The 27,794-nt window shown below is 36.9% G+C and overlaps 1 protein-coding gene across 2 annotated transcripts in view; it reads left to right on the forward strand.

The window, feature by feature from the left end:
• coro2ba (coronin, actin binding protein, 2Ba) overlaps positions 1-27,333 on the forward strand; it is a 51,165-nt gene extending 23,832 nt beyond the window's left edge. The window contains exons 1-12 of one of the 2 annotated variants that reach the window (XM_026937443.3): positions 2,399-2,549; positions 4,663-4,863; positions 17,692-17,808; positions 18,823-18,972; positions 19,414-19,578; positions 20,243-20,359; positions 20,782-20,886; positions 21,102-21,198; positions 21,376-21,488; positions 23,848-23,938; positions 25,049-25,188; positions 26,503-27,333. In XM_026937443.3, the coding sequence (XP_026793244.1) occupies positions 4,663-4,863; positions 17,692-17,808; positions 18,823-18,972; positions 19,414-19,578; positions 20,243-20,359; positions 20,782-20,886; positions 21,102-21,198; positions 21,376-21,488; positions 23,848-23,938; positions 25,049-25,188; positions 26,503-26,673 (1,467 nt within the window). In that variant the 5' untranslated portion in view covers positions 2,399-2,549 and the 3' untranslated portion in view covers positions 26,674-27,333. Of the gene's footprint in view, positions 1-2,398; positions 2,550-4,662; positions 4,864-17,691; positions 17,809-18,822; positions 18,973-19,413; positions 19,579-20,242; positions 20,360-20,781; positions 20,887-21,101; positions 21,199-21,375; positions 21,489-23,847; positions 23,939-25,048; positions 25,189-26,502 lie in introns of those variants that run through there. The other variant, XM_026937442.3, reaches the window with a different exon arrangement.
• The last annotated feature ends 461 nt before the right edge of the window (positions 27,334-27,794 follow it).

The following is a 27,794-nucleotide window of genomic DNA, read 5'->3' on the forward strand; positions in this document are numbered from 1 at the left end:
CGAGATATTAATAACACACATGGAGATTTGGTATTCTCAGAGTATTTCTTGTGAAAATGAAACCTTTGGCTGCTTTGTTTAGTGTCATTACACTGTCCAGCTGAGAGAGAGAGAGAAAGAGAGAGAGAGGGAGAGAGAGAGAAGACAGAAAACAGCATAGGAGCACTGACTGCAGGCGAAATGTGGAAAAATCAATAAACCAAGTGAATTCTCTGGAATGCTTTGGCCCTCAGCTAGCACACATGTGGAGTCAAACATTTTTCTCATCCTTGAAGACGGTGCATGTGCTTCGCACAATAATGTACCCACCTGTGCATACACACCTGCTTAATCATACTGTATATATGTATGTACATGTGCACTGATCAGCATAACCCAATCCAGTGCACACTGCATACAGAATGGAAGCATATATTATTCCAACTCTATGCTGTGAATACTTAATCAATACTGCAGAGATGTTTGTCTGGAGGCCTGAATGATCCCGGTGGAGCAGAAAGGATCAGTGAGTTCACTCTCATTCGGAGAACTGAGGCATCACAAGCCTGCAGGAAGAAATGGTCACTGAGAAGGATCAAATCAAATCAGCGCAAAAAAATCTGGGACTAGCAAATCAAATATATACTCGAGATACTTGAGCTACTTCAGACCACATTCTTACATCGTTGTAGTCATTTCTGTAAATGATCACATGGTAAAAGCAAATTCAGGTAAGCATCTGATTAAGGGAAACTCTATAATGATAACATACATTTGAATCTTAGTTGTGTCTTGTATTGGAAAAGCACTTTTAAGCTTCCTCAAAAATAAAGCTCAAAAACATGACACACTTTGCATTATACAGTGATTCAGGAGCTGTATGCTGGTTATGTGACAGAACATCACTAGCTGAATTGAGGCATTGATGGTTTTGGGGGTTTGGGGTATGGCAGACAGGGAGAGCTACAGTAGAAGAAGACAGACAGATAGGATTGAGCTAGGAATGTTCCGGATATCTCTATTAATGTCTTGCTGTTAGAAGAGCATTGTTACAACTGACAAATAGTAAGAAAATCCATTATATTTATACCCCCCTTTTAATACACTCAGAAATAGTATGTTTGTATGAGATTAGAAAAGCCCCTAGAGAATAGAATAGTACATGAATAAGGGAGGAGATTAATGTTTTGTGGAACCAATACTGGCCTTATGGCAATGAGCAAAAAGGTAAATTAATAAAACAGGATTTTAGTTTGTTTTGGTCAAGGGCCAAGTTACATTTTAACCTCTTGAACTCGTCTTATTATTCAGTTAGTCATCTTAAAGCACAACTAATAGAAAAAACTGAATAATACTGAAACTGAAACATATGCATTTAGGAGGGTGAGGAAGTCTGGAGTCGACAGTTTCTGAGAGTTTAAGAGGTTATGTTGATTTTTCCCTTAAGTATTCTGTAAAATAGGTTTAGTCCATTTAAAAAAACAAAAAAACGTGGGTTTGCTAAGTGAAATTATCATACCTTCGTTATACACTTAAGTATTGAATTTCCCTTTTCCTAAAAAAATTATGTTGCATAAAGTGATTTAACTGCCTTAATTTCCCATAGGATGAAGCAGGAAAACTAGGAGAACTTTACCTTAAGATTAGTGGGCAGACTGAAAAGCTGAAAATATTGCCAACTTGTATTCCTTTATTACTTCTTGTACTGTCCCTTTGACAGCAAAATCTCAAGCACTGATTTTCTGTTATTTCCTCTTTTTTTCTTTGCTGCAGTTATTGCAGGATTAGCTTTGCTCTTCAGAATGAGTTTTCTTTTGTTGTGCTGTTCCAACAGAATGAGTTTTTCTTCTGTATCCCATATCTTTTTTTCCAATGTTTTCCATGCTGTCACTTTCTAACATAATATTGCTAAACTTGCCAAACTCTTAAGAATATGTTGATAACTAGTATTAGTAATAATAATAACTTTATTTTATGAGAAAAATATGTGATGTTTAACCTGGAATTGAACATCAACATTACTTCAGTCACTCTACTAATACAGTAAACATCAGAGAAACGTTTGAGCCAACATCTTGGCTAAGTGAAAATCATATCTTAAATGAGACTCTTAAGGAGAACCAGTAAGGTGTTTTCTCAATATCAAGGACTCTGGAAATGCTTAGCATGAAATATTAAAGAAATCACATCAGATAAAAGTCGATGAGACAAAAGTGCCCCATTGAGCCTCTTATTGAAATCCAGACTTGAAAAAAATGGAGTTCTTGTAGTGCAGAGCAATACTCAATAAAGTGTAGAGATGGAGATTCTGCAATATTTAGCCTGTACAGTAGGACTGCAGCTGGAGCTGGGGCTGTGACAAGGGGAGGGAGGAAAAGAGAGAGGATGGGAGGGATAGAGGGTGGGTGCAGGAGGAGAAGCCTGGGAGGAAAAAGGAAGACGGAAACCAGTGAGAAGCAATAGGCCAACTAACTGGATGGTCTTGAAGAGCTGGAGGGGATACAGGCTAGTGTTCCTTCTGTGAGGCATAGCTTAAAGATTGTAGACAAGCAAATTAAAGCAGCTGAAAGGTAAGATACTGGCACAATGATACATTTAGCAATCAGGAAATGTTTAATGTATACTTATGCAGTGGTTTATTTATGGAGACCTGATATTGTGATTGGGGTTACAAGGAAGTAACTGATCATGAGAAGGATATTTGACTGCTGGGAATAGTGTGTGTGTGTGTGTGTGTGAGGGGACTGTTTGAGTGAATGTCTGTGATAACACATGAATGGATATCTTTGTGAGCAGGATGCTTCTCTACAGCTCAAGGCCATTTTTGGATGTTGATCATTTACTAATAGATAGGAAGACATTATGCTGTATCTTTAGGTCAGTTCATGTGGACACACACACACACACACATTAGTCTTACTATCCTGGTGAAGACCTTCCACTGACATAATTATTATTGCAGCTACCTCAGTAACCAAAAGAAAACCAAAAGGTTTTTTTTTTTTTAATTAAAAAAGTAATTTTCCTCATGGAGTCCAGCCAAATGTCCCCACAAGGTCAAAACTGTCAGATATTCAATCAGTGTGGTCCCCACCAATATATGCACACACACACACATACGCATACACACACACACACACACGCATACACTAAGAGAAAGGGAGAAGGAGAGCCCAAATGTCTTGTTCTTTGCAGATTAATGTGTCTGCCTCTTCTGTCTCCTCTGCAGAGAACAAAATAATTAGCCACCCCCTCTTTAGCATGCTAACTCACATATTACTGCCAGATTAATAGCAGGGCTCGAATGTGTGTGGCCCACACACACACACGCCCACCCACCCACACACACATGTGACATTTCTACCTGTAATCATGAGTGATTTCATCCTTGTGAAGGCAAACAGGGACAAACTGAGATGATAAATCATTCTGGGTTGCCACTTCCTCTTGTTCTGTTCTTGAGTCTGGGCCAATTCTGTGTGGTTTCAAGCAGCACAGTCTCAGTCTCCCTCATTAGTGCAGGAATCCCGCTTACACATCCGTTTTCTGGCACTGGATATGTTTTGGGAGCCTTTATAAGTGTCCTGTACGAGTGGCAGTGGGCTTTACCACCTTTTTTAGTATCACAGGCTGGAAAAAGATGGATCCAAATCACCAGCCTGAGACCAATATGGAATTAATGTAACACTTTGTGCATGAAATTGGCTGATTTGGCTGATCCTGGGATGCCATGCAACACTTATCTCACAGCAATGGTTTAGGCAGCATTAAAAACAGCATTACATTGTTAAATATTCAAATAGTAGTATGAATGTGATTATATAACATGGATCAGGCAAATATTTAATTGATAAATATGAAGTGATCCTTCAGGCGTTTTGGGGGGATTTTGTATTTAAATAATGATTTAGATTTTGGGCGCAGGTTTAGTTTAAACAGTAGTGTAATGGAAGTTCCACATTTTTTCACTTAAAAGCTTGTTAATAATGCAAGCAAATGGTTTGTATTGACCTTGCTTTTAGGCATGCTGTTTAAACATTTAGATACTGTATACTAATCAATAGAAGTCTTGTGTCTTATACTTTTCACACACACACACACACACACACACACACACAAACCATTGCTGAAACACTCCTATATAGTAAAACCTTTGGCCTGTTTTTTTCTAAATCCAATATTTTTTAAGGCACCCATACAGTATATTAAACAATATTCTTGCACTAAAAAAACAGATTGTTTGTCTACTCATTTATTAAAAACATCATTCAACACCGCTGTTTATGCATGTGCATCTATGTCTCTTGATTGACTCCATGCACTGCCTATTTTTGGTTTTCCCTGCTTTATACACTTGGCTCAGCTTATAAAGGGTTTAATGATTACTTGGTTTAATAAGCTAAATAATAATCATTAAACCCTTTATAATATGAACCAAATGTATGTATGCAGTATGTTCTATTGCTAGGACTAGACTATTAAATTAAACAGATTTTATATTATTTTTATAAAATACTACTTTTTGATTTATGAAAAAAAAAAATTACACAGTTCCAGAGCTGTGAGTTTCTAACCAAAAGTAACCAGGCAAGCTATAAAAAAAGCCCCAAACTCAAATAAGTCAGCATTTATGAGTGCTCTAACCCCTTTCTGATCTCCTCCTTTCCTGTCTGTGTTCTTCAGATGTCATGGCGCCCGACCTACCGAAGCTCCAAGTTTCGAAACGTCTACGGCAAAGTTGCCAACAGGGAGCACTGCTTCGAAGGCATCCCCATCACCAAGAACGTCCATGACAACCACTTCTGCGCCGTCAACAGCAAGTTCCTGGCCATAGTGACAGAGAGCGCCGGAGGAGGGGCTTTCATCGTTATCCCAGTCACTCAGGTAACCTCAGACACCAACAGCTAACTCTGAGCTGGCATCAGCATCCTGCCTGAGCATTTGTTTTCTAGTCAAGAGTGAATGAAAATCAGCACAATGGGAGAATTAAATCACACCACAGAGGCACACTGAACTGGTGGCACACTTAAGTGTAAGAGCTACAGCACCAGAAGTTTTATAGGTCCAGGCACAATTGTGTGGGTTGTGCTTGTATCCAAATAACAGCCAAGTGTCTGTAGAACTGAAACACATGGATGCGTGTGTTTGGAACAGAAATGGTTTCCTACCTCTGTCAGATCCAGGATTTAGTTTGGTGCCACATTCCACTTTATGGAAAATGTCCTGTATACATATAGTGCATACATAAAGTATAGATTCCACTTTATGGAAAATGTCCTGTATACATATAGTGCATACATAAAGTATATATTCCAGTTTTTGGAAAATGTCCCGTACACATGAAGTGTATATTCCACTTTATGAAAAATGTCCTATATACACCATATATTCTGTGGATGGTTAAGTGTTCTTAGCTTCCCAAAGGGATTTTATTTGGAACCCTCTCTGATAGCATTCTAGATAGAACCTTTAAGATATGACTCTCTAGAATGATGCCATAGAAGAACCATACTTTCCTAAGAATCATTTGACTAAATGGATTTTTAGCAATTTTGTTTCATACCACAGAGAACTAAACAAATCTTGCCATAAATGTTACCATTATTGTGGAAGGACATTATTGTGGTGGAAAATGAGTCAACAACAAAAACATGTAAAGAACTCTGGACCAAAATGGAAATTTTTGACAGAAATTTTTTGCTGGTTCAAAAAAAAGGAAGAGTCTGAACTTAAAGAACCTGGACTGGTATCTTTATTGTGTACAGAGTTTTGGGAATTTCTATCCTTTTATAAAGACTTGTATACACTCAAATACAAGTTCCGCATGGGTTCTAGACAGAATCTTTAAGCCCCCACCCCATACACTCTTATAAATATAAGGGTGCCAGAAATGTTTCTTTTGAATGATGCCATAGAAAAGTACTATTTGGCTTACTGATCTTTTGGGTGCCACATAGCACCATTAAGTAGAAGGATATTTGGTGGTAGAAAAAGACTGTTCAGTTTATTATTCAGGCAAAAACATTTAAAGACTAATGGGGGAAAAAAAGCTTCTCTAGGGAACATAAAATAGTTCCAGTAATGGTTTCTCTATATAACCTGTCCTGGCACCTTTATTGAGTAGGGACTTTCAGGAATTTCTGACCTTTAATAAAAAAGTCCTGTATTATACTCTTTAAAAAGGGTCTATAGATAGTAAATGGTTCTCATTTTTCTAAGGGAGTTCTAAGTGAAATCCTCTATAAAAGGGAAAATCCTATTGTATGGTTCTGTGCAAAATCTTTAAGTATTCCCCAGGGACAAACCAAAAAAATCCTTAAGGGACCTAGATTTAACCCCAAGGAACAACCAGTGTAATTATCTGAGTATCGTTATTAGGGCCAACATTGGCCTGAAAAACTGTGTTAGTATTAACCGAAGTACTTTATGCTGAGAATATTTGTTATTTTGACTAACACAACACGGAGCTTGCAAGTGAATAGAAAACACAGTCAAACTACTCTAGCATCATGCCTCTGGGGTTTCGCATAACTAGGAGACAAAGAGTGTTGTGGAGAGTCAGCATGGTTGCTGTGAGGATGTAACAGATGAGATGGCTCTGATCTCACTTTAATACTAAAAATGAAAATGGTGCACCTCTAAAGGCAAATGTCCCTTCAACACTACAACAGTGGTATTTTATGGTGATTTTAAAAAAAAAAATAAAGTAGAAAAGTTCTACCTTTGAGGGTACCACCATGGTGACAAAAACATGAAACAGCAGGTAGCACTGGTGCCTTACATCTCCACAGTCCCCATTTTGATCCTGAACTTGGATTACTGTCTATGTGGAGCTCCACATGTCCTCCCTCTATTTGCATGGGTTCTCTGGTTTCCTCCCACCTCCCAAAAATGTGTGAATGAATGTGAATGAGAGTGTGTATGTGTGCATGTGCCTGGTGCCCCACGATGGACTGGCATCCCATTAAAGGTGTATTTCAGGATCACGCCCATTGTTGCTGGGATAGGCTCCATATCTGCTACAACCCTGACCAAAATAAAGTGCTTATTGAAGATGAATTCATGAATATGACTCATGAGCAAACTCAGACCCAGTCTGGTGGTACATGCTTTGTCCAGATCCAGGGCTTAAATTATCCGACAGCAAATCCCTCAATCTGAGAGTCCAATACAAACTCTCACTAAAGAAAAGACTGAGACTGTCTAGTATAGTAATCTCTGGCTTTGTAATGGGGCAAATTAGACCAGTACTCAGTCCTGCATAACCTTCTGGCCTTCTCTTTGTGGCACAAAACCTGAACAGAGCACATAGATTATGGACAGAATGGGCTCTGTAATTAAGGCTGAGAGAACACAGAGCTCTGTTTAAAGAGCTTCAGAAAGCTTTGAGATGTAGCATTTATTTTAGACATGTTGCTTAGATTTTCAGACTAATTCTATAGCTGTCATGGGGACAAAAGAGAAACAACACAATCGAGTACTATTTTTATATCCTGAGCCTTGTGATCAACCAGCGTGATCAGACTGTAAACTGAGCATAAAAATTCATGTCTTCAAAAAGACAAAGATTAATGACAGAGATGACTACAGGCCATTTACAGATGACAGTATGATCTTGATTGTGGTCTCTCTCCATCCATCTTGCACTGTTTTCTCCACAGTCCTGTATCCGGTCACGCTACGCTGGCCATTGGGTCATGCTCTCAAGCCAGGCTATCAATGGCACTTTTGTGACAAACGCTCAAAGTCACATAGCTGATGTGTGGTGCTGCGGGACGGCTCTTCTGGGGCTTTGTCCCATCAATGAGCTCATTCTGCAGGGCGTCTACCTCCGGCTGGGTTCCCAGGCCTTTAGCTAGAGGATGGCATGGTGAGAGAAGTATTGCTGTCTGATTTCCGTTTGGTTTTTATTGGGGGGCTCCACAGGAGTTGTGACTGATCTCTCGCTCACTTTTTTAATCCAGTCTCTGATTCTCTTTTTTCTCTCTCCCTTATTTCATATCTTTTTCCTTTCAGTTAATTCTCTCTCTTACTCTCTCTCTTTCTCTTTCCCTCTTTGTCTGTTATTGTCTTCTTTTGAGACTGCAGGCTTTTCTGCAGACTTTACACAACCTGAATACTGAAGAGAACTAGTATTCAACTAGAATAACTAGAAATAGAACTAGATTAGATTTTTTAAAAAAAATAGATTTTTTTGGATTACTACCATTCGTGAATGATCTTCCCATTGGCAGACTCCTTCTTGATTCACTTACAGAGCCAGGAATAAACAGTTAATGGAGTTGTTAATGGTTATGGTTACAACTTAATGGAGTATGCCAGTAGTCTTTAGATGACCATGACGCTATGTATCGGTAGTGCTCTGTTTCCTTAATGGCATAAATATTACAGTAGTTTTTTTAGGTCCATTATATTACCAAAACACAATTTATTACCACAAGGTCACAATCAGAGACCATTAGACTCCTGTAGGACAATTATAAATCCCAAGAAATCCATTAAACATGTCTAGAATCACTCAGATGTCACCCAGTATCATCATGAGAAAACACAAAATATCATCATTATTAATAATTACAAAACCAAAAGGAACTAAACATGTAATGGTTTCTAATTTTTTTAAATTATAGATTATCAACAAAAAACCGACTAGTTATTTATAAAGCTTTTAATATTCAGTTTCTTAGCATATATATTTTGCCAACGTATAAAAAGCCTAAATCTGCACGTTAATTAGTAAATCAGGCTCATATACTTGTGGTTCCATGAGCTCTGTTGGATCACATATTAATTGCATCTAAAAACCAAGGTGGATTTTGTCAACACTGCATTAACAAAATTGAATCCAAAGTCATTATCTAGTCTCAAACCATTAAATGCCTGGCATTCCTATAACGCTTATTTTCAACTCTCTGGCTGTGTATTCAAGACTGAATAGTTTCCTACAGAATTATCAGATGGCAAACAGCTCTGAAGCTAATCCTAAATTAGTGAACCAGACACATGGATTTAATATGGCTTATGAACAGAGGAGTACTGACCAGGGTCCCGTGTGTGACGGGAATAGGCCTCAGATTATGGAATGGAAAGTACATGCCCAGACTGTCATCGCACAGCCAAAAGAAGGGAAGGAAAGGGAAAAAATACCTAAAAACAGACATGTGGCATGTATGATGATGTCATTCAAAATGGTTTAACCATCAGAAATTTAGTAGTAGGCATAAACAGATCATAGACGTAATCAAAGAAAGCATAATACTGAACTACTGCAGTTAAATTAAACTGAAATAAAATCCTTGCAATGTGGCATAGTGAATGAAGGCTGAACTCCTAGGGCATTATCAGCCAGAAAAACCTCCCAGATGCTGCTGTAGACATAAAAACCTCCATCCAAGGAAGGCTGCTCATTGAGCTATAGGGAGGGTCCTTGTTGATGGACCCAAGCTTCCTTGCTGCACACTCTTAGTTCCAGAATCAACTATTTCACCTGACTCATCAGGTCATCCACACGAATACATTTTAAGAATTGGTACATCTTTAAATAGTGTAAAATGATACAAAGATTAATTGTTTTACACATTTATTGCAACTGATTTATTGTTAACTTTTATTTAAATTTATTGCAACTGGTTTGACACATTCTTTGCTTTTTATCAGCATTTAACTGCACTAATAAAACAGCTTAGAAATAGTAATGCCCTTAACAAGTTTTTGTTTTAACTATGGAGTAGTCAAACAATAGTCACGCAATGCCAAGTATGGATTTTAATAGGATAATTGTTGTTCTTGGTTAATTTATTATTTGTGTCCTGTTGACTGATTATGAGTGTTTGTCTTCAATCAAGTTAAACAGTCGTGTGATGATGCCTTTGGCTTTGTGGGATTTTTTCATATGCTGACGATGGTCCAACTGACTGAAAACATGTATTTTTGTGTCTTATTAAATTCAGCTTTATTTTGGATCTCATTCAGTTTTAGAGAGTTTTTGATACACAAAGACATGCAAAGTATTTAAAAGGGAATTCCCAAATAATACTTGATTAAAAAACATGTTAATTGTACTGTAAAAGTCTTGCACGCTTATGACACATACACACTCCATGTGAAATCCCGACAGTAAGTCCAGACCACAGAAAAGTGCCAAAGCATAATCAACCTCAACATTTTCCACCACATCAGTGTCCATTTTACTCAAAGCTTTATTGCCAAACTTTGGTCTCTTCACTTGGAGTGGATATATGGAGCAGGTTTAACCAGCCTTAAGCCATTTCCTCACACACCATGATGTCCACCATGATGTGCTACCGTGAGGTACACACCGGCTGTCCGCCTGGGAGGAATGAAGCAGAGTGTTAATTAGCAGAAAGTGTGACACACACTTTCCAGCCTCCTGCTTGCTTCCTGCTTGCAGCTCTCCTCTGCTTTGGTTACAAGAAGGCATTACATTATGGAGATGCCTGTTGTGTTCCTTGTGGAGTATTAAATCTTGTAGAACTGTAATGTCTGTAATATATATATATATATATATATATATATATATATATATATATATATATATATATATATATATTATATATTATACTGTAATACTGTGCAAAAGTCTTAGGCACCCTATATTTTTTTTTAGTAGAAACTTTGTTACAGATTTTTATTTTATGACTCCTACATTATCAAGTCAGTACTAAAACATTTTAGATTTCCACTTTTCAGACAAAGAAACATAATGAAGGCTCCTGGGTTTTGCTGCAAAAATAAGAAGCAAGTGCAACAGTCAAAGTCTCCAGAACAACTGTGGCTGCTTCTGCAAGATGCTCAGTAACACTTACCAGTTAATTTCCTTTTTGTTCCTAATTGTTCCTGAGACTACTAATTTGTTTTTAACGTAAAGAGTCATCACACCAAATATAGACTTTATTTCATTTATTGCTGTTTACTGCCCTCATGTAAAAACATTAACACATACATACATACATACATAAGAAACCACAACAATTTTAATTAACAAAGCAAAGCAAACAGTTATGACACTGTTACATATATATAACTTTACTGTAAATCAGGTACAGTCAGTCAAATACAGCAAATTTTTCTTCCTCTCCCTTTAGTGTTCCCTCAAAAGCCATGCCCCCAAAACCCCTGAATGCTAGTACATGACATGGACCTCCCCACATTGACAGGATACATGATTTACACCACATTGTCTCGATTGGTTCAAGGATAATAGTCCACAGAACATGGGGCACCACAGAGACCAGTTTCACCTCTGGGCAGATTATTGTATTGACAGCTACTAAAATTTGAAGAGAACTTGTGAATAGAAACAAGTGTTCTTCCTTAAAAGAATCAGTGACTCCATCTTTAATGAGCAAGCCAAATGAGAAGGCAAGGAAAAACTCTTAACAAATAATGTGTCATTTACATTCTACATTTATATTTAATAGACTCTTTTACAAGTGAGACTGAGTATAATCCAAGCTGCTATATGAGACGCCTGTGATAAAAGTGCTGCAAGTTTCCACAAACCGACTAGAAACAAGTGTGTAATAGTTGTGAAAACATCACCAGGGCTAGAGTGAGCATTAGTCCTTAGGAGTCCTCACATGCTGAACATGATTAACCCAAAATAATAATCATAATGGAATAATTCACTCTTGTTTCACACAAGGAAGTGACAAGTTGCTTGTGTTGCTTGTAGTTTGTCTCTTGTAGCGACTGCCACTGATGTCGCTTACTGTCCAGGGTTTTTTAGTTCTGGGAGGAAACTAGTCAGTGAGAAAATTGTGACAGTTCATACTAGCTTCATTGGTAGATTAGCAAAGCAAGCTAACTGTACTAGCTACATACACACACCAAAGGCACCAAAGATCTCTGCTACTGCTACTTCCTTCCAAGCTTTTTTTCCTTTGTAATGTCTTTATGCACATTTTATGAGAGTTCGTATATGACAGCTTAAGATGAAACCATGGTTATGCGTTTTTCTTCCACTTCCTTTTTTTTGCACATCAAACCGTAAATGTAATCTAATTGCATATAAGGTTACATTTGAGGTATTACATTACATTTGTTAAGTTGTTAAGTTAATTTGTGAATGGGGAACTGAAGAAAAGTCGGACCACATGCACCACAGGATCGGTCCGAGGAATTTTTTAACCAGGAGAAACATAGGTCATCGGTCATCATATCGCCTGTAACCAGATGGCCAAACAGAAAAAAAGAATGTCAAATCAATGAGTGTGAAAGAGCTGAAACTGTCTCTGAACTGTAAGTGCCCTCAAAAGAGTCATAAGTGTGCAGTCAAGTTTGCTATACAGCATCCATGTTGAAAACTCCAGCTTGGTCTGATGAGCTATCAGCTGTCAAAACCCAGACTGAGCTGGACAAACTGGTAGACCATCAATGCCAACAGGTACATGATTTCCCATCTTCTAGTCACCTTACTGTTTTCTTAAAAATAACTTGTCTATGATGTAGCATTATTATCAGTAATTCAAAAACTGTTTCTGTTCTACCAGCACTTACCAGCTAGCAGTGATGGTCTACCAGCTTGTCCAGCTCGCCTGTATTTTTGCAGCTAGTATGTAGTTTTTCAGCAGTGTTTGCTATTCTGAGAAGTGGATAGTTCAAACACAATGAGCATTCACAATCTGGCCTGCTAGATTAATATGAATCAGTCCAGTTTATAGGCGCTCTGTTCTTTACTGTAGTCTGGATCTCAATAAAAGCATTATATAGGCTTGGATCATGTTAGCGCATTGTATTTATCACAGATGTTACAAAGTGGGGAAAAATTTGTTCAGGCTTCATGGTCTTACATATCAGGGGCTTTCCACATAAAAAGACGGAAACGCTACATGTTGGGCCTGTATTGAAGTAATTGGTTATTACAATATTTATTATATTAAGGGAGAGGGCAGCTTTTTATAACATAACATAACAGCTGTGTGTTTCAGAAAACTAAAGTCTGACAGTAGCTTTTGTTACTTATTAAATGTAATGTTTGCAGTCTAGTGACTAGCTGGCTAGCAAGATACGTTAACGTGCTAACAATAAAATTTGTTATATATTCAAGTGTTATTTACTTGTGTAAAGCACACTTTACACAAGTTATCTAAAATACATATGTTCACCGGTGGTAAATGAATTTATAGGATTGCTAACACTGTGGCATTTACATTTCAAGATTATGCTAGCTTGCTAATGCATTAAAATGTAAAATGTTTTTCTTAGATATTTACAGATTTGTGTCCACAATGAATAAATTTATAAAGAGAAAGTCATGCAGTGATAACTGTTAAGAAATGCTATGGCCTGCTGTAGGGAGGTGTGAAAGTGTAAATTGTAAATTGAGGTTTGAAAGTGTAAAGTGTAACCATGAACTCCATTTCCCAGAATCCTTTATCAAATAACAAACTACAAGGCTTATCACCTGAGCTGTCACGTGACATGTTACCACACTCTCTCTCTCCCCAGCTGTCTTCAATCACTAGATCACTACAAATACACCCCACAAACCTCAGTAAAGCATCGCTCCTAGCTACTCACTAGAAATCTTACCGAGCCTTTATTATTTGTATGCACTGACCAATAAAAGAAAAAAAAAAGCATTTGAATAATGTTACACCAGTTCATTTTCTTAAGCACACAACATTTATTTTAAACCCATCATGTGGTGTTTTTCTTGTTGACTAAAAGCACAACTCACACAAAGTAAGTGGCTGCTAATAAGTTTTTTTTGGTTTACTGGTAAATATTTATTTGGGAATGTTTATGGTTGGTTATTACACAAAATGTTGCCCTTTGTTAAGACAGATGCAAGCTTTTTTCTCTCCGCATTTGTTTGTGCATATGTGCACTTGTAGAAAAGTGGTAAATTGTTGGTGAATATCAGCTAAAGGGTATATATGTGCTGAATAACCAGATTTTTGGGGAAAATCCAGGTGTACATTGAAATTCTTGAAATCTGATAACAGCCTTAATCTGATTTAAGATCACAGAATACTGTTCAAATGACCATTTGACCATTTAATGATTAGATTACTAGTATGCATGTAAACATACTCACTAATTGATGAGTGAACAATTTATATATGTAGATACAAATATTATCAGAACTTACTTTACATAACAGCATAACATTTACTGTATCTAATTGTGTTAGAGTGCTTTAAATCAGAGAAAACTCTTTGTTTAATAAAATCAGTAGCAGCTTTGTTGTTGGCAAAGCTCATGAACTAAAAGTCTAGACTCATTGTACTACTGTAATTACAGTAATCATGCAGATTTTCCTTGCAGTCTTTAGTACGACTCTTAGTAAGGGGTGTTGACTGAAATCATTAGCATCCATTTCCATGTGTGTGTGACTACAAGTCCCAGACAGCTGTGAGGGTAAAGTGTGTGGGGAGGAAAAGCTGGTCTCCGGCCAACACATCTGTGACTCTGTCTCTGTCACTGTGTGTCTTTTCTCTGTGTGTCTCTTTCTTCCTCTTTTCTCAATCCATAATGAATAAATTTTGGGGCAAATTGAGACAAAGAAAGAAAAGGAGGGATGTGATGGATGGAACGCCCTCTATTCATGATATGGGTGAGGATTAAGAAAGAAAATGTAATTGTAATGTAAAATGTAAATGTAGTTTTTCCAGTGCATGAAAACTTCATCTCTGTGGATAAACGAATGTATGAAGGAAAGAAAGAAAGAAACCCATGTTGTCCATCAGTCTGAACAGTATTCCTTGAACATTATTTTAAAAATAACTTGAATTGTCTTTTTTAATGTGTATGAAATACTCAGCAGATACATTTGTATTATCATTAATGTAACTGAATAATAAGAAAATGGCTGTTCTGTAGTAATCCTGTTATTTAAGGCACAAAAGTGAGAACTGAAAACAACACAGACACATTTAGGATGTTGGTGTTCTCTCTCCCAGGCCCTTTGTCTTCACCCTGTAACTGGGTGTCTCACAGGAAATCCCAGCATCCTCTTAGACGGTCCCATCCTGTCTGTCCCCCCAGTCATCCTGCTAACGTCCATCCCCCATATCAGCTCAGTGGACCCCCTGATGTGCTGTATGGTGTGTCAGCCTTTAGTAAACTGGGAAATCTGGTAGAAAGAAAGGATTGATAAGTATGGAATAACATACAATGGAGCATGCTGTAATAGGAAAATAATCCACGCCGGAGTGTATTATATCACAGTGATTCGCCAATGATTACTATTTTTAGCTATTAGCGAATGACATGTCACACTTTTTAACAGTTTATAGTTACATTGAATGCTATGGAACGTCCAAGAATTAAGTTAGTTCCTGTTATCACTTACATTAGAGCAGCTGTAAACAGTTGTTCCATCACCAGCCTCTTTTCTGTCTCTCTTGAAAACATTAAAACAAAAAAGCACAGCTTGTCATGTTATTAAGAATCCGCAAAGCGTAAACTCCTGTCCTGAAAATTCTCCCATGCTGACGGTTGCAGCGCTTTACCAGATCAATGTTTATACGCTTTTCTTTAAAAAAAAAAAAGTTTTATTAGCAGTAGATTATGTGGAGCATCCGCCATACAAGACTATGTGAATTAGCTGTTGCTATAGGAACAGTAATATATTAGAACGAGTGCATTAATATAAACCTTTAATCATTTATGTTAAAACTAGTACTATTGTGCTGTTATAGAAAATTAATCAGCACCTTCTGATTCGAGAATTCAACAGAGCTGTGGTATAAAGGATCAAAAATTGATCTGTTTTATACTATCTATCTATTTATATTTATTTATATTATGTATTATTTATATATTATCTATCTATTTATATATCTATTTATACTATCTATCTGTCTGTCTGTTTTATAAAACTAGTCCAAGCCCTGTTTGTAAGATACACTGAGTAGTGAGTCTTTGGTTCTGTTTGGTGTCTGCATTCACTATCACTCAAAAAGTAGAATAAGATATAAAATACAGTATAGTCTACCTCAGAATACACAATTACTACAGCATTTCATTTAAGATAATAGCATTTACGTTATATTAGAACATTATATTACAACCAACAGAGTGATAAAATCATATTTTCAAATTATATTTTCATATTTCAGATAGTTGTTGTGTTCTGACTGGTTTCATCTCAGTAGGGGAATCATTTCCCCTGTGGCTCCATTGTTGCTGCTGTGAGGTGACATCATTAGCCATAGATAAGAGTTTATTGTCTTACAGCTATGAATAGAAAATCTTAGCAATAAGCCATGATAGAAAACACTTTTGTGTCATGGATGGCCATTAGATTTTTTTTCCATTTCAATTTCAATTCAATTCTTTTATACAAGAGAATAGAAGAGCTGCCAAATGTGTAATGTACTGTATAATAAAATCAAGGCACAAATATTAAAAGGGAGCCTTTTAAATAAAAATCCAGATTTGACCTGTTATAATCTATTATTCTTTCAATTATTCTTTTTTGTCTAATTTGTCTGTCCCGTTGGGTTCTGAGCCCCTGTGGGAAATCAGTGAAAATCTTAATGTTATTACTCATACTTATTACAAATGAAAGTGCCCTTGAGCAGTGCTTGTGCTAATTTTATGAGATAATGAAAAAAGGGAAAAAATTACTGACAATTTGTGTCTTGTGAATATGACAAGATGGTGTGATCTGAGAATAATTAGAACAATAGCAGAGGTTGCTTTTTGTGAGCTTCTTTTTTGAGCTTCTATTTTTAGTTTAATGAAAACATAATGAGACACAGGTTTCACTTCCTACAAATCTATGCAGAAGGTACAGGTTTAAGACAAAAGGATCATATACATGAATATTAATGTATAGTAATGTAATAGTTCCATTATGGCTCCTTTCGCAAGCTAATGCAAACTACTAGGTTCTCGGCTGGTTATATCTGGTTATAATCGGTCCTGTGATACACACACCTTAGTGTGTACAACCTAACACCCAAATCCTACAGGACCTACAGAAGGAGGTCAACGAACATAAGTGCCATTAAATATTCATGACGTCATGATCATGGTGAGCTCTGAGTGCTGTGAAGCAGCTCCACACCGTGGATGTTAGTATGCATTGCAGAAGAAAAATGAACTGTAAAGGCTTTAAGCTTCAAAATATCTCCTCCACACATACACAACAATAGTGTGTTATGACATAAAACAACATGTAGATGTGTTATTAAAGACATGAATTATGAATGAATTACGATGGTTTAAAAAACTAGGAATTACATGACATTAAAGTTAATGATAAGCATTAGATTAGAAGGGGAAATGGAATTAAAATATTAAAAGTAACACAGATGAGGAATGTTTCTGAAAATTCAGCATAATGAAATAATTTTTGAAATAAATTACAAAATAGACTTATTAGAGGCATCCAGCAATTCTTGCTGTAAAAAATAGTTTAATATGCCACTGAAAGAGGGTGGGTGACAAACTCCTTAATCTGACCACACCTATCAGCTTCATATCAGCCCTGGCCATATGGACATATGGACAGAGTTCAATTATATCATGCTGTTTGCCTCTTTTTCCTCCTTCCCTTGCTGTTATTATTATTATTATTATTATTATTATTATTATTATTAGTTTCTTTACTATGCTGTTGTTATACTGCTTTTGATACACTACTGCCATTAAAGTTATGTCGAATTAAACTAAGAATTGAATTTGGAACAGACGCAAAACTATGAGTGGGTGTGTTTTTGTTTTTCTCTTGCGCAGTCCGGCCGTATCGACCCTCACCACCCAAAGGTCTGCGGTCACCAAGGCAACGTGCTGGATATCAAGTGGAACCCTTTCCATGAGAACATCATTGCTTCCTGCTCAGAAGACTCTTCTGTTAGTGAAATTACAGCAAACTTACACACAAACCCATTTGCTGAGCACCACTGATCAGATTCAAGGTCCACTTCTATGAACTTAAATAATCATTTCCATTCATTATCCAAAAAAGAATGGTAATAAAATCAATTTGGAACATCAGTGCATAAAGGAAACTTAAGCAAAAGTACTGAATGTTCAGTTGCAATTAAAGGGTTTGCCGTCAAACATTATTAGATGAAACATTTCAACTTAAAACACTGACACACACCAGTAGACAAACCAGCATGTTATTAAACTTTCCTACAAGCCAAAATTGTTGTCACAAAGCCTCAGTGCATGTATTAGTCAGTCATTTTGGGTCAGTAGCTCTAATAAAAGAAAATCTCTCCATAATAACACTAATCCCTTCAAATCCCAGTACATCAGCCAGCAGGAGATTATTTGATATTTTCCTGTGGCATTCACGAAATAGCAGCTCTGAACCAAAACAGTGTCGAGTAAACTACAGTCTCAGAAAAAAGGGTTTTCAAGTGTTCTGTGGAAATTTATTTTATATAGAACCTTGAAAGAGACAAACCTAAAAACCCTCAATGGTTTTGCTTAAACCTCTGTTTTTCAGAGTGTACAGTATGTAGAGCAAAACAGAGTCAATGTCTGTTCAAATTTGATCTTTACTTGTTTGGGACAAATATGAAAGCAAATAATTTTTTTATTTTATGACTCATTTGCTGGATAAATTCTAAAATAATACTTCACTGCAAATAAATCTGATGGATAATTTTGCTTAAAATACGTTTAATTATCTATCAAAAAAAAAAATAGAACAGTTTAAAGCTTAAAATTTGCAGAGAAATATCTGGAAATCTGCTATTTGTTTTGTAATAATCTCATAATGAAAATTCATTAATGGAAAGTTGCCTAGATTCAAGATATTTCCACTTGCTAAAATAAAACCCTAAAGTGCTAAGAAACAATCTAAATGATGTTGCCTTACTATTACTACATTTTGTGTGTGTGTGTGTGTGTTAGGTGCGGATATGGGAGATTCCAGATGGTGGCCTGAGGAGGAACATGACTGAAGCCATATTGGAGTTGTATGGTCACAGTAGACGAGTGGGTCTTATAGAATGGCACCCGACCAGCAGTGGCATCCTGTTTAGTGCAGGATATGACTACAAGGTATACTGAGACACTATGCAATACATATTGGCCCTTATACAGAAACGAGCACAAATTTGAGTGAGGGTGTACGAAGAAGTCTGCATCTGATTTATTAAATTGTCCTATGACATATGAAATCGAGTGTTGATTTGAGCAGAACTGATGAATCAGCTTCAGCTGCGTGGAAACAAACTCCCTCCTACTAGTCTTGTATTCATTAATTCTTAATTACTCTAACCGTAATGAAATAGTTCAGCTTAAAATAAAACTAAAGAAGCAAATCTATCTTGGCTGATTCGTTACGTTAGAGGTACATTGTGTAAATTTAGCTAGTTTTTCTTTAACCATTCATACACAAAATGTCTCATGGGAATACATTAAAATTTTGTAATAGTGAAATTATGTCAAAGACATAAGTTATTTATTAAATCCGAAACTCAGCCTTCAAATAACTCATAGATCCTGATCTGGAACCTGGAGATTGGCGAGCCTGTGAAGATGATCGACTGCCACACAGATGTGATCCTCTGCATGTCCTTCAACACTGATGGAAGCCTGTTGGCCACCAGCTGCAAGGACAAGAAGCTGCGCGTCATCGAACCCCGCTCAGGCCAGGTGCTACAGGTGAGTCCCTTAATAACCATTAAGATATTTAATAGCACACTCACACAGACTCCAAAAGACAAAGAAGCTTGACACCTTTACTTAGTGTCTAAAGATCTCACCTCAATAGAGCTTATAATAGTTTTGACTCAAAATATGGCAATATCTATGCAGGAAAATTTGCAAGTATTCAATATAAGTATTCAAAACTAATATATGATTGGGACATTGACAGGGTTTGAAATAAATGTCTAATAGTAGTCTAGAAATATTGCTAATATTTTGCCGCATGAATGGTTCTAGTTGCAATTATCATATTAGTTAATCTAGATTTAACAATATGGCTTCCATCTTTATTATTCAGCAGCTTATGAAATAGCACTTGATCCAGCTTATCCTATTATTTTGCAATTTGTTTTTTTTATATATTGTGAACAGAACTTAGGACACAGAAATCCTTTAGTAGTATGACCTTTGTTTTCATCCATCTGTTTATTATCTGTACTTCCTTGAACAGAAGTCTGATTTCATTGTTTACTTTCTTTTAACAACACTATACACAGTGATGATTCAGGATATAGGCAGCATTGAGGGGACCAGAATCTATATGCATTCATTTTATTGTTCCTTTTAATTATTTAAAATTTGTGTTTGTGTGTGTGTGTGGTGTGTATTCTCTGAGCAGGAGGCGAGCTGCAAGAACCACAAAGTAAACCGTGTTGTGTTCCTGGGCAACATGAAACGACTCCTAACAACGGGGGTGTCCCGCTGGAACACACGACAGATTGCACTCTGGGATCAGGTGAAGAGACAATCCACTGTTTGTAGAGGGTGTGTTTTTATGTAAGTGTGTGTGTGTGTGTGTGTGTGTGTGTGTGTGTGTGGGCTGAGTCAATGCACAAAACCAGACCTTCCATAAATATACGTTCCCTGGTGTCTAGGGCCCTCTGAAATTCTCACACCAATGGAAATCATTATGGTTTCTACTTAAAGGTTTAATGCAATAACAGAGTGGAGGGTTGGACAATAAATAAAAGATTACAAGACTAATGATGGTGTTTTTTAAAATTACTGGAGTGTTTATAGTGCACATGTATCAATTATATTCATTCAGGAGTGATTATTGAATGAATTATTTCATTTAGTAGTATTCCATTTAGTCCTCTTTTTTTTTTTGTATGATGTTTTAAAGTCTAGTGAAACCGTTATATCTCTGACCCTCAGGAGGATCTGTCCATGCCAATAATAGAGGAGGAGATAGATGGCCTCTCTGGGTTGCTCTTCCCTTTCTATGATGCAGACACACATATGCTGTATCTGGCGGGCAAGGTAAGGAGATTATCACTACTGAGGTGCCATGTTTATAATTCTTCACTGTAGTGAAATTCCAGGTTTGTACATTGTTTAGAACTGGTGTAAAGGTAAGGGAGTCGGTCTAGACATTTACATCTGATCTGAATAATGAATGGATGTTTTCAGTTTATATTTGCATGCTTTCATTTTATGTTAAGTCTCAACTAAATGACATATGGGGGTTATTTTAGGGTGACGGTAACATTCGCTACTATGAAGTGACTACAGAGAAGCCTTACCTGCAGTACCTCATGGAGTTCAGGTCCGCTGCACCTCAGAAAGGACTCGGTAATTTCAGGTTTTGTGGATCTAAAAAAAAAAATCACTTACTCACTTCTGTACATGCTAATATTTATTTTTTTACTTTATTATTCTTACTGTCATTCAGCTATCACACTTAATTTTCCCCAAGCAGGATTAATAAGGCTTTATCTTATCTCATAAGTGTCCACTATTGTCTGTTAGGTATAATGCCTAAACATGGCTTGGATGTGGCATCCTGTGAAGTCTTTAGGTTCTATAAGCTGGTGACACTGAAGGGATTGATCGAGCCCATCTCCATGATCGTGCCTAGAAGGGTGAGCAAAAACAAAAAAAAAAGGGAAAAAAAAAAAAGCCAATTTTTGCTAAATATAATAGAGAATTTAGCTATATATGCTGGACAAAAATTTTGTGTTGTGATATTTTAGTTGACATTTGGTTAATAAAAGCATGCCCATCTTTCCAACACAGTAACAAAGTTAATATTGTGTGTGTGTGTGTGTGTGTGTGAGTGTTTATTGCCTGAATTTGCATTTAACTAACTCGGTCTCACAACTGAAAAATTCACATGATTTCACATGGACAATTCCTATGAAAAAATTAAAAATGGTTTCCAAAATGTTTACTAGGCTTGACTTAAAATAACATGAAATTCAACAAATTTGCATAAATTACATAAATACATAAATTACATAAATCTTTAGCTGATTTAGTACATAGCACTTTCCTTAATGCCAGATTTTATATGGCTACATGAAATCTACCTAAGCCCTTTATTCATAAACCTACATTAACACTACAAATGTAAATCCTTAATTTATTGTACACCAGCTGTCATAAAGACTTATGTGGCTCTTACTTTTGTTCATTTTTCCAATGAACCTCATGTAACAAGGTGACACATCATCACCATTATGTACTCTGACATACCAAAATGACACTGAGCTACAAAGTCAGTTGTCATAAGATTTTAATGCAAATCAGCCTGGAAAGTGATATAACACAACCTTTAAAAGAAAAATGCATGTCAACAGAACCATCCTGAGAGATAACTGACATCTGTTGGAATAAGCCTTTATAGGTATTGGGCTTACGTAATTGTTATGTAGCTCTATGAACACTACCCTTCAGTTGTGTTAGAACGTAATAAAAAAATTCAATAAATAAATAAATAAATAAATAATAATAATAACAATAAATAAAAAGATGAAGACTAGTACATGCTTCTTCTGATGAATATGCTGCATGTTGTTGTATGTTACTGATCTACAGACCATTTGCATAAATCAGCCACGTGGCTTATTCTGTGATGGTGTAAAAGGTTTCTAGACATTACCCACATATGACAGGGATTCAAACCCAGATGTTAAATCCCATCAGTAAGCATCAAATCCACAGTGCCAGGCAGTACATTTCTCAGCTACATCACTGAAGGGTATTTCATTTTTCAATGTAGACCTCTTCTACAATAAAACAATAGTAACCCTGCTCCTCTGAAAATAAGTCTGTAATTGTCTGCCATCGTGGGGTAACAGGCAGTGGATTGGGCGGGCCTCATGTGAAGACTACAGTGTCTGTCTACATGTTTATCAGTGCAATGAACAAACTGCTAGCATGTAATTATACTGACTCACAGAGCCTGTCTCACTTTCTGATCATTACACACGCAGTGATGTTAATGTTAGGGTAAAGCTCAACACACACACATAAACACACACATACACACAAAACACATTGAAAGTCATCTGGGAATGGTAAACCCAAAAGTCTCAGTACCCGAAAGCTTTGAAAAGTGGATAGGAGTAAATATAGATATATCTTCCCATCTGTGCTGAAATATCTCCTCTAAGCTCACTACTCTGAAAATCAGCAGTACTGTATCCAGCATAAGGCTTTTTCCTATAGAGCAGTATGCAATTTCACCTTATTCAACAGACTGTCGAACCCCTGAATCCTTGAATCTGATTGGTCATTAGGTGTTGATTAATTTTCTATAATAGCGGATTGACAGTGGTGCCAGCTATAATACAAATGATAGGTTTATATTAATGTGCTAGCATTAACTTTGCTTTATTTTGGGCCACTTCACACCACCCCAGTGTTGATTATTTTCCTATAACAGCAAGCCCTGAAGCTTACAAATCTGACATGGTGGTAAAGCAATCATTTAGAGGTGGAATAATTTATCCTTTAACCTGACATTCTTTTACATTTCACAGCCTTACATTCCTCATTCTTAGAACTACATACATTACCTGTTATACGCTGTAGTGACAAAATAATATTATATTTTGTATTAGTCATGGAGTGAGTGATTTTTAAGTTTGGCAAAAGTTATCCTAGTGTCTGTGCCATGCCAAAAAAGAGAGAGAAAAAAAACAAGTGATGTGGACCACCATAATCAGTCCAATCAGAACAAGGAAGCCTCACAGGGAGACTTGTCAATTCAGAAATCTCTGCCTTGGCTTTGGTGTGTGCCTGTGTGAGCAGTGAATTTGTTTAAGTTTTGAGTTTCAAATAGCTTTAGATAATTTATGTCAAAGTCACTGACTGCACCTTCAATCTATCAGCTAAACTGAGCACCCTGTGTGAAAGCCTTTGAAATGTACACTAAGTAATAGTGAATTCACAATATGCATGATCAGTGTGTTTTAAGTGAGCGTGTGCTGTTTGCAGTCAGAGACGTATCAGGAGGACATCTACCCCATGACTCCAGGAACAGAACCTGCTCTCTCTGCTGATGAGTGGCTCAGTGGTGTTAATCGAGGTAAAGTTCAACTCACTAGCATTTACAACTGCAAATATGTCTTAGTGCTCGCTGCGCCACGCTGCACAGCTTCTGCTTAGTACCTGAGAACACTATAAAGCTGTAAAAGTCAGTCCGACAATTTAGATTCATTCTCATTGTGTTTAACCTTTTTGTGGAAAATTTGATCTGTTAATATTAGCAGCAGATAATATTTATAATAGACCAATTTGTCCAAAATACCTATATTTATATATAGGTATTCAGGTATATATATATTTATATATACAGTTGTGTGCAAGATATGGTATTATATGGCCAAAAGTATGTGGACACCTGGCCATCACACCCATATGTGCTTGCCGAACATTCCATTCCAGATTTAGTCTCCCTTTGCTGTTATAATAACCTGCTCTCTTCTGGGAAGGCTTTAAACTAGATTTGTGCTCATTCAGCCACTAGAGCATGAGTGAGGTCTTCCACTCCAATCTTAGCAAACTATGTCTTCATGGATCTCGCTCTGTGCACAGGGGCATCGTCGTGCCTCTTAGTTCCAGTGAAGGGAAATTGTAATGTTGCAGCATACCAAAACATCCTATACAACTGTGTGCTTCCAACTTCGTGGCAACAGTTTGGGGAAGAACCACATACTGTATGGGTGTGATGATCAGGTGTCCACATACTTTTGGCAATATAGTGTATGTTAGAAACAAACGCTAAAATAATGAAGGAGGTTGGAAGCATTTATAAAGGCTAGGCGTATGCATATAGGTTATTAGAAAATGTTTATATTGCTTTTAGAAAAGGAAATGCAAATAATTGAATTGTCCACTCAAAATATTATAGCATACTGTACATCATTTAACCATTCAGGAACATGTGAAAATCAATTGTATATTTTGTCCTGAGGGTATACAAACCTGTCTCTATGATGATCTCGAAGTATGAGAAGGGATTTTGAGTATCTGTTTTCACAAATGGTGATTAAATGACTAATAACTGTTATAAAATCAATACAGATAGCCTGGGTTTATGGGATATCTATTGACGAGTAGTGAACAGAACATAAGGGTTAAATATGATGAGAAATGGTGTGTGTGTGTGTGTGTGTGTGTGTGTGTGGGACTGCAGGGCCAGTGTTAATATCTCTGAAGGAGGGCTACAGCAGACCCAGTAAGCTGGTGTTCAAGGCCCCAGTGAAGGAAAAGAAGAGTGTGGTGGTGAACGGGATTGACCTGCTGGAAAATGTGCCTCCCCGCACAGAGAACGAGGTGCCTGTGCTCTGCATGCATGAAATAATAAAAAAGAAGCATTTAAATGCACTAAATCCCAGCATGTAAATACACGTTATATGTTAAATAGACTCAGGCTTAAGCTGTGCAGCTCCTACAGGTGTTCATTATCCCATCTACTTAATGTACTTAGTGTAATTGAATATCAAGCCTTCAGAACCACAGTGTAAACACTATACCTTAAGCAGAGTAACAGGTGCAGCTCAATACAATTAATACACAGAACAGTACGGGTTAAAGTGTCAAGCAGACGTAAGGTTTGATCCTGAGCTCCAGTTGTTGTCTATGCAGCCTGTTATACATTCTCTAATTGTCCACTTGGGTTTTTTCTGGCTATTCCAGATTCCTCTTGGAATATGGATTATGGATAAAAATCATAGTTCCTAATATCATCAAAGTGGTGTTACCTTTAAGTCTTTTGTATCTTTAGTGTACATCTTTCCACTGGGAAAACAAATTTAATGTATACAATTAGACCTTACAGACCACTGTTTATACAATTTCATATCTAGTATTCACATTTTCATATTTATCTTTATTATTCAGATAAAACATGAAAAACAATGGTACCAAGTACATACCCTTGAGGGATACCACTCTAGATACAAGCAAGCAATGCGACTATTTAGTACTTTTTTTCTGAGAGTTTATATTTGAGAATGTATTTTTAAATTGAGTAAATTAAGGCAAATTTACTGCTGCTCTTTTATGTGTTATTTTTAATGGGATCTGTGATGACAGCAACAGGCGCAGCTCAAAATGGGGATGCGCACATGCAGAGAGCCAGTTCAAACATGAATTTTTACACAGTTATACAAGCAAAGTTATACAAGCAAAATTCAACATTGTCATTAGGAAAGCAGTATGCAGGTTGGTAGTTTTAATCATGAAGATTTTTTTTTTTTTACTTTAATGCCTCAACATGCCTTTAGGTGGATTATCTGTCCTGAGTTGCCCTTCATTGGGAGTAAGTGTATGCAATTGTTTGGTGTATCTTCTTATGCCCATTGTATCTGGGATAGACTCTGGGTAAACCAGAACTCTGAAATGGATAAGCGGTTCTTGACAATTTATAACGGATGCCATACCCCCTACAACCCCCACCATCCTCCTCCCAACCACCCACCAACCCCCACCACCCATCCTGGGATTTTAACTCATAAACTTCCAGTCACTGAGATGTTCATCTCTGAGCTAGAAAGTTAGAATATAAGGTAATTGTTCTATGTCTGTTGCAGGATTGGGTCATTATTTGGGCATGTGTGCACTCATCATTTATATTCCTATCTACAGCTCTTGCGGATGTTCTTCAGGCAGCAGGATGAGTTGAGGCGGCTGAAAGACGAGCTAGCGCAGAAGGACGTTAAAATACGACAACTGGAGCTGGAGCTGAACAACCTGAGAAACAGTCCGAACATCAACAACCGCAACAACAATAACAATAGCAGTGACAACAGCATGTGACCAGGGTCAAGCCCTTGTAAAATAACTCCCAGTACTGCTGAACAACTTCCTGGATACCCCTCTCTTATATACCACAAGGCCAAGCATTTGTCCCCACCAAGCAGTGTCTCACTCTGATCCTAACTATTGATGCCTTTAATGCTGTCAGACTCTACTGGGGCGTAAGTCGACCCCTTTATCACTAAAACCTCTCACACCTTATGGCCTGTGTTTACTGCTGCTTTCCCAGCAGTATTAGTATACCTAAGGCTCACATTCACAAACAAACACAAAGATTTGGGGAGGAAAAGTAGTTCAAAGGGACAAAACATTCTTTAAGATTTCTTTCTTGCTATTTAACTCTATTAATTGTATTTTACTCATTTTTACACATACTCTCTCTGTCTTTCACTTTTATCCATATTTCTCCTCTGTTGTGGATATGTGGGCTGCCAAATTTGCAGTATTGGATTGGAATGGCTTTGAAGGTTATTTGATACAAGCCATTAATTGTATTATGTTTTTTTGTGTGTTTTCTTGATAATTGTAATTATTTATTTTGTTATATAAGTTTTCCCCAATTATGCATTGTTTTAAATAATTAAGCTCATCTCATCTTTAACCATGGATGTAGAGACAGAGATCATTAGCTGGTCAACCAAATATGTCTTCTAGAACTCATTTCTCTTGTCTTGTCATTTTTTTGTCTTACAGTCTTAAAGATGCAATAAGTATGATTTACTTGGGAAGGGATTTTGAATTAAAGGTGCCATTTGTAATTTAATTTAATTTAGTTATATCTTTGCCATGCAATTGGCCATGCAATTGTTTTTCTGGCCCAGAAATAGGCTCCAGCTCCAAACAAAACAGAGTTCCTCAGCTCTGCACCTTTTCCTTAGAATCTCTTAAAATGCAGCTCACACAGCCTACATAATTTTAACAGAGGGTGCTGTGGTTAGTTGTTAATCGCAATTCAGCTTGCAGGCAGCAGAGGGATCTAAAAATTACAAACTGCTCCTTTAAAATCTAAAGATTGCTGATGCATTGGCTGAGAAAATCTCTCTTATGTAGTGTTCAAGCTTTCATTCTGAGGTTGCAACAAGCCAAAGTGAAACACAAAACAGTACTTATTGTATCTTTAA

Source organism: Pangasianodon hypophthalmus, chromosome 25 (genome assembly GCF_027358585.1).
Source record: "Pangasianodon hypophthalmus isolate fPanHyp1 chromosome 25, fPanHyp1.pri, whole genome shotgun sequence".
Taxonomy (NCBI): Eukaryota; Metazoa; Chordata; class Actinopteri; order Siluriformes; family Pangasiidae; genus Pangasianodon; species Pangasianodon hypophthalmus.